The sequence below is a fragment of the Hippocampus guttulatus genome, chromosome 7 (genome assembly GCF_054856545.1).
Source record: "Hippocampus guttulatus isolate MCC_2025c chromosome 7, RoL_Hgut_1.0, whole genome shotgun sequence".
Classification (NCBI taxonomy): domain Eukaryota; kingdom Metazoa; phylum Chordata; class Actinopteri; order Syngnathiformes; family Syngnathidae; genus Hippocampus; species Hippocampus guttulatus.
The window spans coordinates 19,545,874-19,557,815 of NC_141267.1; the positions used below are offsets into that span (position 1 = coordinate 19,545,874).

Consider the following 11,942-nt stretch of genomic DNA (forward strand, 5'->3'; position numbering starts at 1 on the left):
TTTTTTTTCTCCTGTTTTTTCCCCCCTTCGGTTAAAGCCGCACGTGATTGGTCAAGATCCGTGGTAGAAGAGGAAGGGGAGGGCTTTACACACGCACACACGCACACACACACACACGCTGCAGTTTAGAGAAGGGGGAGGGGTTAGAGAAGAGACACACAGCAGCACACTGAGCAGCACGCAAACAAGACAAACGAGGAGACGAGAGAGTTATTTAGCGAAAAAAACAACACGGTGGAAAGCGGAAAGGTGAGCAAATTGATAGGAAACGCAGTGAAATTTGGACTCATTTCAATTTAATTGATAGTTCAAAGGCAGCGTGTAGACTGTGCAAGGTTAAAATATCCCATCGATCAGGCTCCACAAATAACCTGCACACATCAGAAAAGTCCACCCATCAGTACAATTTGAAGAGAAAAGACAAGCAAGGGAACCAGCTATTAATGAAGGTGCTAGTGCGTGTGCAACTGTTGCTGCTGCTGCAATGTCACAACTGCCTAGATGTACAACCCAGAGCTCTATGAGCCACTTTATGCAAAAAGCTATAAACCAGCAAAACAGAACACAATTGACGAGGAACTGGGTAAAATGATTGCAAGTGATTTTCAGCCATTTTGGTTGGCTGTGTGTTGTCGCAACATCTGTCCCCTCAGAGAGAATCTTCTCCAAAACAGGGCAAATATTAACAGAGAGGATAAACAGGATCAACCCCTCAAAGCTGAGGCACTTGGTTTTTCTTCATGCCAATCTTCGCGAAAGACAAGTTAAAACTTTTACCTGGGTGCTGCTTCCTTCTTTTTGTTTTACAATTTTTAACTTATAATTTGTTGTGTGGTATTCAAAGCTTACTTATGTTGTTTTATTGTAAATAGTTAAAAGCTTATAAATATACACATTCAGAGATTGGAACTTTTTGTTGACCTTGTTTTGATATGGGTCTTTGTACTTTGTTTTTATTTTTGTAGCACTCCATGTTGTACTCCATGTTGAGTATGTTCAGAAGAATATACATAAAGCCATATAAATAATAAATATTTGATATACGGTCTATTATTTGCATTAGTAATTCATTTTACGCATAATATTACGTTATTTTTGGTAGTAAATTAATTTAAGCAACAAAAAAAACTGAGGAGCCATTTGGGAGCCGAAAGAGCCGGCTCTTTTTAGGGAGCCGAGCCAAAAGAGCCGGCTCTCTAAAAGGAGCCGGAATTCCCATCACTAGTACTAGCAGAATAGAGAGGTAGGTAGGCAGGCACGAGGCAGTCCCCGCAAGGATTCGCGATTCTGCGGATTTCAAAACTGAAAGCAGCCCACGGAAGTCAGGGCGAGGGGCAGACTATTACATTTACATGTCGTTTTCATCCTTGCAGCAAGATGTCGCGGTCAAACAGGCTTCGTTTACGCTGCAGGGCGTGATGTCCAATTCGGATTTTTTTTTTTGTGTGTGTTTATGTGAAATCCATTATTTTTATGTTCTCGTTGACATTTCCGAAACAAATGCGTCCTCTAATATTAACTGAATTCGTCCGTGATAGCTACATTACTTGACAGCTACATTACTAGGTGGGTAGCTGAAAGGCGACCGAGACAGCTCACTGTCCAGGTTTTTGGATAACTCAGTTGGTGACATGCCAGCTAGATAGGCATGCAGTTACATAGGTTGCTTAAAATAGCAAGAATTTCCAAACATGACAGTCTGCCAACATGCCACCAACATGGGTGGGATGGCCACGATGCACCAAAAATTTCAAAAATCAAATGATAGACTTCAGAGAAATTGAATGTTTTCCATCCATCCATCCATTTTCTAACCCGCTTATCCTCATATAGGCGTGCTGGAACCAATCCCAGCTGTCTTCAGGCAGTAGGTGGGGACAATTTAGTGTTCCATTAACATGCCATGCATGTTTTTTTGGAATGTGGGAGGAAACTGTAGTACCCGGATAAAACCCAACCCACGCAGGCAGGGGGAGATACATGCAAACTCCACACAGGAAGGCCGGGGCCGGACTCGAAACCTGCATCTCTGTATTATAAGGCGGACTTAAAAATAGAGTAAAATGTCTTTAGTCCCTTCGTGGGACATAGCATTTTGTTTTTGTGTGGATTGTTTGGATAATTGTCACATGGTGATGACTCAGCAGTGCTGATCCTTTGAACCGTTTTAGAGGGCAGGCGGGGCGATATGCTCGAAAGAACACGTGCATCCCACATGATACAGCTTGACGATTAAAGAGACACTTTGGAATGTTTTTTAGCTTCACAGACAATGAAGGCAGACATGGAGCTAGGATCTACTTTGGCGGCGGTGAAGAGCACCAGGGTGTTTCTGGGTAACCAACAAGTCGGCCCTGCCGTCATCCTAATACGAGATGGTAAAATCCACCAGGTGATTTCTGGTGGGGAAGTTACAGAGGGTGTTGAGGTAAGATCAAACTGTTAATAGAGATTGTAATTCTGCTTGCAAGAGAGATAGGTAGGTGTCTTGTTAATTTTCTAGGTGACACACCGGTACTTGGTAGCTAGAAAGTTATCAGCAGGTTGGTGGGTAGCTGGTGATGTTGCAAAAGCTTGGTAGGAGCTTGGCATGTTTGCTCACTTTCTAGTCAGGTATGCCTCTCTACCTCGATCGTTGGTGTCATGTTAGCGAGATAGGTAGGGGGCACGGTACAGTGTTAAGTCATACATAGAAAAACTTGCTTGTGTGCTTGGTATAGCTGACTTGGTTCTGAATTAAGCAGTTCGCTGACATGCTGGCGTGCCGGGTATGTGTCCAATTAACTCTGTTGTCTTGTCTGCAGGTGTTGGATGCAGGCGATAGTGTAGTGATGCCAGGAATCGTGGACTGTCACGTACACGTCAACGAGCCGGGACGCACCTCCTGGGAAGGGTTCTGGACAGCCACCAGGGCGGCGGCAGCGGGAGGCATCACTACCATTGTGGACATGCCGTTGTGAGTCACCTACCCGTTTATCTATCCTGTCTAAGTAGGTCAGAAATTGGACATGTGGAATGCTGGCTAAATAGCCAGCTAGATAGATACCTCAGTTTACCTAGTTGATTGCTAGTTAGCTGACCTTGTACCTAACACAGTACATAATCCATTTGTTCCAGAAACAGCATCCCTCCCACCACCACGCTGGCTAATTTACAGGAGAAGTTGCGCGAGACCTCGGGTAAATGCTTTGTGGACACAGCCTTTTGGGGTGGCGTGATTCCCGGCAATCAGGTAAAGTCGGAATACCCAACGTGGCGCAGTGTGATCTATCAAATTGCCAAACATGCTAAAGCTTGTACCTTTATGAAATTCAAGATAAGCCCAAGTCTTCATGCGCCGTCTGCAAAAATATAACCCATAGTATCAAACTTTCTCCTTAAAGCTAGAACTTCAGCCCATGATCCAGGCTGGAGTAGCTGGCTTCAAGTGCTTCCTGATCCACAGTGGCGTGGATGAGTTCCCTCACGTGAGCCACGGAGACCTGCATGCCGCCTTGGAGCAGCTGAGAGGAACAGGAACTGTCCTACTGGTATGGTGCTCATCAGCTGGCACAACCACTGCCCAAACTATTTTACATATACAGTTAACTTTCGCCAGCCAGCGTAAACGAACGACACCACTGTTTTACACAGTTAGTGTTAGCTTTAGTTACAGTTAGGTTTAGTTAGCTATGACAACCACAGCGCATCTGTATTTTGCATACAGGTAGCATTAGCCATCGAAATCGACAATACGACACCTGTATTTTAGTCACACAGTTAGTACGTTATCATGAAAAAAAGGTTTATTCTTGAAGGGTCACCAGCTGAATCTTCTTTTTCTCCTTTAGTTTCACGCTGAGAAGGAAGTCCAACTGACCAATGACACCAATGGCGGTAACATTCTATTCTATTGCAGGCAGTGGACATATCGCTTACTCATCTAGTTAGCATGGCAGCTACCTATCTACCCACCAAACAGTGATCCACCTAACAGTCTTTAGACTTACTTATCTATCTAGCAAACACGCTAACTGGCCAGCTATCTAGCCTTCTACCTACTTATCTATTTAACTAGTTTAGCTACCAATCAATCTAGCTATCTACCTTAATTCTAGCTAGTATGTCAGCTAACGCTCTATCTAGCTAGGTACAGTAATTAGCTCAGTAGTTGCCTATCTTGCCAGCATATTGCGCAACTATTTTCTAGCAATACCTGTCAATGTGGATTTATTGAGTTGACTTGTGTCCACATCAGACCCTCAGCAATATGACACCTTCCTGCAGTCCAGACCTGACATCATGGAGGTGGAAGCCATCCGCAGTGTGGTACAACTCTGCACCGAGTACCAGTGAGCTGATCACTTTGACACTCAGAAACACTGAACTCCCATTTATCGCGGGGATTCATTCTCGACCCACCTGCAGTATAGAGAGACCACTATTAAAAAATAAAAGAAAAGTGACGCATGCTCGCTTTAAGCTCTTTATTTGTCACTCTTATCCATCCATTTTCCGAACCGCTTAATCCTCACTAGGGTCGCGGGGGGTGCTGGAGCCTATCCCAGCCATCTTCGGGCAGTAGGCGGGGGACACCCTGAACCAGTTGCCAGCCAATCGCAGGGCACACAGAGACGAACAACCATGCACGCGCACACTCACACCTAGGGACAATTTAGAGTGTTCAATCAGCCTGCCATGCATGTTTTTGGAACGTGGGAGGAAACCGGAGCACCCGGAGAAAACCCACGCAGGCCCGGGGAGAAAATGCAAACTCCACATTGTCACTCTTAGTTGAAGTTTATTGTAAAACAGACATATGGAATAAAATTGAACATTTCAAATTGAAGCACCAGAAGTTCACCCAATCACTAAAAATAAATGTCTGCTAGCTTAATGCTAACATATAATGTGTGTGTTTTTGTGCTTTAGGGTGCGCTGCCATGTGGTCCACTTGTCTTCATCCCAGGCACTGCCCGTCATCCAAGAAGCCAAGAAGGGTGGGGCCCCCCTAACGGTGGAGACCACCCACCACTACCTGAGCTTGAGTGCAGAAAACGTACCAGCGGGGGCCACGCAGTTCAAGTGTTGCCCACCAATCAGATCGGCTCACAACCAGGTTGAATGCAGAATATCATTGTTACTCACCTTCTTTCCCCTCTTCTTTTGCCACTTCTTTTTTCCTTCCCCCCCCCCCCCCTTGTCTTGTCCTGCTGTCTTCCTTTTCCCTTTTCCTTTCCTACTTTTTCATTGCACACCATCTTCTCCCTCTCCTCCTCATTTGTCTTCTCTTTATTTTTCCCTCATTCCTTTTTCTTCAGCTTCTTTCTCCTTTTTGTATTTAGTCCATTTTATGCTCTGTTGGTCATCTGCACTCAGTATTTGAACCACAACAATGCACAAGGTGATGATTTGTTTTCATGTGTTGGTTCTCTCACTCATTACAAAATTTATAAAGATATTTGTGTGTGTGTCTGTGTGTGTGGTGGAGTGTCGGGGAGGGGTACTGGCCTCACAGTGTAAATGATTACTTTGTCCCGCAGGATCAGTTGTGGGCAGCGCTAAAGGCGGGCCACATTGACATGGTGGTGTCGGACCACTCCCCTTGCACGGCTGACCTTAAGAAATTGGACTCTGGAGACTTCACTCAGGCCTGGGGGGGAATTTCGTCTCTCCAGTTTGGTAATAACAGCAACAGATACATTTTAGAAGCTGTGCAACCTTAAAAAAAATAGTTTCAATAAATATAGCTATTTATGACCCCGATGTGATTTATGACCTGTGTGTGATTTATGACACCAGAACTACAATCAGGTAAAGAAAAAAAATACCCCTCCCCCCCCACCCCAGTAAAAAAGTAAAAAGTCACATTTTAGTTTTTTGCCCATAACTTACATTATTTGTCATAAACCACTCTAAGGTTGTAAATAGGTATCACAAGACCAAACGTTTATGACTTTTTTTGTTATTGGTCAGGCTTGCCTCTGTTCTGGAGCTCAGCCAGTCAGAAGGGCTTTCAGTTCGGGGACGCGGTGCGCCTCCTGTGCCACAACACGGCTCGGCTGTGCGGCCTTGGCCAGCAGAAGGGCAGCCTGGCACCGGGCTACGACGCTGACCTGGTCATCTGGGACCCTGAGAGAGAATTTGAGGTTTGCATCAAGAACGAGTGAGAATTTGTTTTTTTTTATTTGAAAAAAAGCCACCCACAGAAAAAATACAACTTTCTAGTAAGCTCGGGACATCGATTTGGTTGAGGCTCTTATGGCCGGTAAAAGATTTGTTTCCTTGTGTTGCAGATTAAAGAAGAAGGCATACATCATAAGAATAAGGTAGGAGACTATCAACAATCCATCATTATTCATACCGTTCACTGTTCATTTATACAACCGCTATCGAGTGTATATAAACCTACACTACCGTATTCACCCAAAGTTAGGGATATTTGACTTTGAGGTGAAATTTCAGGATGAACTGAGAATGCGCTTCAATATTTAGTGGTGAACTAATTCCGACTTCTCTGAAGTTTTCAATGTCCAATTGTATCAGTACGTTTTGCACAACTTACTCTTCAACCAATCGATTAATCTTTATTCACGTAGCACTTTTCAGACAAAATGCGCAACTCAAAGTGCTTTACAGGATTTAAAAACAACACTCCAACCCTGTTCTTGAAAGTGATGCGCCCGTAACCAGCTGAATTAAATCACTGTTGCACTCCATTGTAATGTCGCAGATTTAATAGTCAATAAAAGATGCACATGAGCTTTCACACACACACACACACACACACACACACACACACACACACACACACACACACACACACACACTCACACACACGCAATCGTCAGCCTCTCAAAATATCCAAACTCTCTCCTTTATTCTGACCCGCTTCCTCTTCCTGGTAACGTGCTTCTTCCCTGACAATCACACCATGTTTTTGTGGTTCAATAAAAGTCATGGACAATATATAGTATGTGAAGCCTTAAAATGCAATACAGATTTGTAATTTTCTACTGTGGTGCGTCAAGAGAGATACAGGGTTCAATCGCTCACCGTGAGGGATATGAGTCAGATTTGGTTGCGTCGGGTTCATCTTGAATATTTACTGTATCTGCTAGCCCCCCGATATACCAAAGTTTTTATGGGATATGCGTGTGTGTGGGTAGATAACGCCGTATCTTGGGATGTCGCTCCGAGGTGTGGTGAGGTCAACCATCGTGAGGGGACATCTGGTATACCGTGACGGCTCCTTCAGTGCAGAGCCCTTGGGGAAGACCGTCCTCATACCCTCGAGGACCACCCCTCATGATGACGCATGAAGAGCGACGATGAGGGAATGAAATCAAGTATTTTTAAAATAGAATGATACTAAAAAAAAAAAAAGCATAACCAGACAGTATAAATATACAAGCTTTATATTAGATGTAGTTTCAAAAATCTGAACCTGCATTCTCATTCAATGCAGTTTCTAATCTCATCTCATTTATAAAAAGGCGAAACAGTAATAACTCATATTAAAAACTAGCAGTGTCATTTTGTCATGTTTTTAATGCATTCTTGGACTGGGTGTCATGAGCTTGTGTTCCCACTGAGAGTATTTTAAAATCCTCCAAAGGTGCCTTTTCTCTTTTCAAAGTCTTACAAAAGTAATATGTAATAATTGTACTTGATTTTCACGTATTAATGTATTATAACGATAGAATATATTCAATATAAACATTTTAACATTCAACATTTACAAAAAAAAAATACAATACAAGGAAAAGGATAAAAAGATTTTTTATGTTATATTTTGGATGTTTTATATTATATTTTGGAGTAGATTTGGATTTTAAGTTTAATAATATTGTACACATTCTATGTCATTTGTAACATACATTATATTTACAGTATATACTGTACCTGTATTCTAAAACCAATCTGAATACATACAATACAAAAAAGTTAGCATACAGTATATATAAATATGCAGAAATACATACTGTACTCAATAGTTAAGATTATTTATTTGTGTATTTTTGTTTATTTTTGCACATTGTTAAAATACATTTGTTCATTTAGATTCTAAAAAGAACAATTATTAAACTTGTAAAGGTTACAAACAACTACGTATATTCGTTATACACGAACTAAGAATAAAATTTGATTCGGTTTTTGCCTCAAGCAAACACAAGAATAAAAACTGGGGGAAAAAAAAATGAAAAATGACACGGTATGATCAACACTTTCCCCTGATCATTAATTATGACCAATGTGATAAGTTACAATTTGACTGCATTATACAATAAAAAACAACAACAACAAAAAAGTGCAGAGTCATTTGTTAATCATTAACAAGAGATTACCACCAAGTCAAACAAAGTTGGAAAACCGAGTGCCATTCAGTCCAAGTGGAGTTCCCACAGCGATCCACACGTCTGTCGACATGTCCTCTCTGGCGGTGCCACCGCCCAAACGTCTGCAGACCCCCCTGTTGGTTCCGCAACGCCACATGTTTGGACCCGGACCCTCCAACGTTCCGCCGCGCATCTTGAGGGCCGGAGCCAATCCCGTCATTGGACACATGCATCCGGAGATTTGGGAGGTAAACTGAACAAACGGTTGGGGGGAATGGGTAGGGGGATGGGCAGTGGCGCTTCTCCCAGCAGATTTGACAAAGGCCCAAGTTTGGATACCTCCACTAGAAAGAGGTTTCTTGACGCGAGTCCTCAACGGTTTGGATAAGCCCTAGCTTGTGTTCGAGTAGGTGATGGGACGGCACTGGTCTATGTGCGTAGGTTTTTGGTAGACCTCAATTTGGGATGCCTCCCTTGGAGCTATAGCGCGACTGCAATGCCTAGGTCCTGGTACGATGGTACCTGGCACCTTGGTGGATGTTTTAACTAGACTTCCAAGGCCAAGAGCCACGTACTTGATTAGTCTTGTGTACCAGACGTCCAAACTGAATGGGAGGGCGAGGACCTGGTGGAACGTTGAATGAGATGCCATTGCTTTGGATGTATGTTCACCAGAATGCCTGTGTTTTTGGTTTGTAGATAATGGCTGACATCCAGGGCGGAATACAGTACCTGTTCCAGACTCGGAACCCGGTGACTTTGGTGCTAAGTGGCACGGGCCACACCGCCATGGAGTGTGCAATCTTCAACGCCGTGGAGGCTGGCGACAACGTGCTGGTGGCAGTCAATGGCATCTGGGGAGAGCGGGCAGCGGACATAGCAGAGAGGATAGGTAACAGTTAGCATTAGCTTTTTTTGAAGAGTATCACCCGCAACATACTCATTAGAAGATTGGAATTTTCATTAACATCTCTGGTGAGGTGTTTTTAATGTTGTAATTCTCTTTCTGTTTCAATGGTTTTTAGCCATAATCTTGTCACACAACAATGACGTGCAGTATGCTAGCTAACTTTCACTAGTTAGCATGAAAACATGAATTTTCACAGAGGGTCAGAAAGGTTTGTATTTTTTCTATGAAAATTGGTTTGATGATTTGAAACCTGATAGATATTGGGGGTAAAAAAGGAAATCAGGAGGGACAAATACTTGTTCACAGCACTGTACAAGCATTAACCCTAGCTAATCTTAAACTAGCTGAAAATACAAGTGCTACAATCCAATTGAAATGATACCAAAAGCCTCAATTCCATCACAAATTTTGACAACTGAATGGCGGATTGATTGCAAATGCTAAAGTGGTTTGTATTATTTTTTTGACTCAACAGGTGCTCGGGTTAACACCATTGCTGTGTCGCTTGGTGGATTCTTTACCAATGCAGAAATCGAGGAGGTAAAGCACACAAGTCAATGTCAAATCATGCTAACAAATCAATGTCAAATGATTGATGTGCTGTGATAGGCGTTAATCAAACACAGGCCTGTGCTGTTTTTCCTGGCGCACGGAGAATCATCCACTGGCGTCCTGCACCCATTGGATGGCATTGGACAACTGTGTCATAAGTAAGAACATGAACAATTAAAGCAGCAGCGTAAAACGATTATTACGATTACGTTCATGCCCCAACAGGTACGACTGTTTGTTCCTGGTGGACTCTGTGGCGTCAATAGGCGGAGTTCCAGTGTACATGGACCAACAAGGTGGGACAGGACTTCTGGAAGAATCCGTTTTTTCTTATTTCTGATGCTTGTTTACCAATAACGGACTTCAAAGCGATATATTGTGATCTTGATATCTTGTTAATTGTTGTGTAAGTGTGAAGAGAAGTTTCAATCTCTCTGTCGGCCTTGTTTAGGGATCGACATCCTGTACACGGCTTCTCAGAAGGTTCTGAACGCCCCACCGGGTATAGCACCCATCTCTTTCAGTGAGCGAGCATGGTGAGACCTCCCCAGAGCATGAACTTGAACACGCCACAACATTGTGGAGCGACCATGTGTCAGTGATCACATGCATTGCCGTTGTACGACCGGTTTCGCCCACAGTCGAAAAATATTCAACCGCAGAACAAAGCCGGTGTCGTTCTTCTTGGACCTGAGCTTGCTGTCCAACTACTGGGGATGTGATGGCAAAGCCACTCGAATGTAAAAACTTCTTTAAAAATGTTTCAAAGCAGAAATCTTTCCAGGAACTAAGCAACACCTCCTTTTTGTCCAATGCGTAGGTACCACCACACAGGCCCTGTCTCTGCTTTTTACTCCCTCAGAGAGAGCCTGGCCATCCTGGTGGAGGAGGTGAGGCTGAATCATTGTTTTAGTGGCTCCAAAGACTCAATTGGATTGTTCGCAGTAAATATTTCACAATAAGGGATGGACTGTATCTAATTGTCTCTTGCTCGGCAGGGTCTGGAAAGTTGTTGGAAGAGGCACGCGAACGTGACCGAATATTTCCACACCGGTTTAGAGCATATGGGGCTCAAACTCTTCGTGGAGGATAAGGTGAAACGTTTGAGTTGTTTTAAATTCAGAAAATCTCCGAAGTCGGGCCACTTGTATCCCTTTTTATCACTGCAACAATAATTATAGTAATTTCTAATACTAAATATGTTTTTTTTCCAAGGCTTTGAGGTTGCCGACGGTGACAACAATCGTGGCTCCAGACGGATACGACTGGAAGGAGATCACAGCCTACGTCATGAAGAGGCACAACTTGGAGATCTCCGGGGGGCTGGGACCCTCCGCCGGCATGGTAGTGTGCAACACACCCCTTTACGTATCTAGTGAGCTAGAGTGTGACAGACCTATCCTGCTAGAAACATGGCTAACTGGCTCCTTAATGAGCTGTCTGACAACAAAGTCTGCTCCCCCTCTATCTATCTCATTAGCAAGTAACCTACATGTGTATCTAACTACCTAGCTAGCTCTCGACCTACTTAGCTACCCAGCATGGCATGTAATTTACCTATCCATCTAGCAACCTATTTAGGTACCCATCAACTTATCTAGTGATCGTATTTGCTACCTATCTAGCCAGCTTGTTGAGTACCGGTTTATCATATCACATTCCTAACTAGCTAGCAAAGTACAAACTGGTGTCATGACCTACTTACTTCGGAACCCATCTTAGTACCCACATGCCTACCTACTTAACACATCACTATGCAACCTAACGTGTTGGCTGTTGCAGGTACTTCGCGTTGGTCTGATGGGATGCAACAGCAGCATTACGAATGCTGACCTGGTGCTGGCCGCTCTGAGGGATGCGTTGACGCACTGTCACAAGAGCAAAGTCTGATTCTTAACAGTAGCTGTAGTCCCTGACAAGTTGACATGATTTGTGACATATGAGATCTTGTTATAATAGAAAAATGAAGAAAATTAATGTAATTATAAACATCAGCTCATTCTTTACTTGTTATTGTGTCACCGTTCCTATTTTCACTCTCTGCCGTGAAGAAATGGGAGATTACCATACAACCTCACTTTGGAAAAATAAAGACTAGTCATCATAGTTCTCCATCTGGGAAGCAAAATGTGCTTGCCTCAATGTTGTTTGTCACTCCATGA

The 11,942-nt window shown here is 43.3% G+C and overlaps 2 protein-coding genes across 2 annotated transcripts; both read left to right on the forward strand.

Moving 5' to 3' along the window:
• Positions 1-135: 135 nt before the first annotated feature.
• On the forward strand, positions 136-8,219 carry LOC147202938 (allantoinase, mitochondrial). Its single transcript, XM_086115195.1, has 12 exons — positions 136-249; positions 2,262-2,428; positions 2,805-2,956; positions 3,118-3,232; positions 3,384-3,530; positions 3,831-3,876; positions 4,238-4,331; positions 4,912-5,098; positions 5,523-5,661; positions 5,956-6,128; positions 6,276-6,308; positions 7,149-8,219. Exons 2-12 carry the CDS (start codon positions 2,273-2,275, stop codon positions 7,299-7,301), a joined length of 1,395 nt encoding a protein of 464 aa, XP_085971321.1. The 5' UTR covers positions 136-249; positions 2,262-2,272; the 3' UTR covers positions 7,302-8,219.
• Positions 8,220-8,352: 133 nt separating this feature from the next.
• agxta (alanine--glyoxylate and serine--pyruvate aminotransferase a) lies at positions 8,353-11,786 on the forward strand. The gene is made up of 11 exons (XM_086115197.1): positions 8,353-8,566; positions 9,018-9,210; positions 9,704-9,768; positions 9,838-9,938; positions 10,006-10,076; positions 10,232-10,316; positions 10,422-10,520; positions 10,601-10,670; positions 10,779-10,874; positions 10,996-11,124; positions 11,563-11,786. The coding sequence occupies exons 1-11, from the start codon at positions 8,408-8,410 to the stop codon at positions 11,668-11,670; spliced, it is 1,176 nt and encodes a 391-aa protein (XP_085971323.1). The 5' UTR covers positions 8,353-8,407; the 3' UTR covers positions 11,671-11,786.
• Positions 11,787-11,942: the final 156 nt, after the last annotated feature.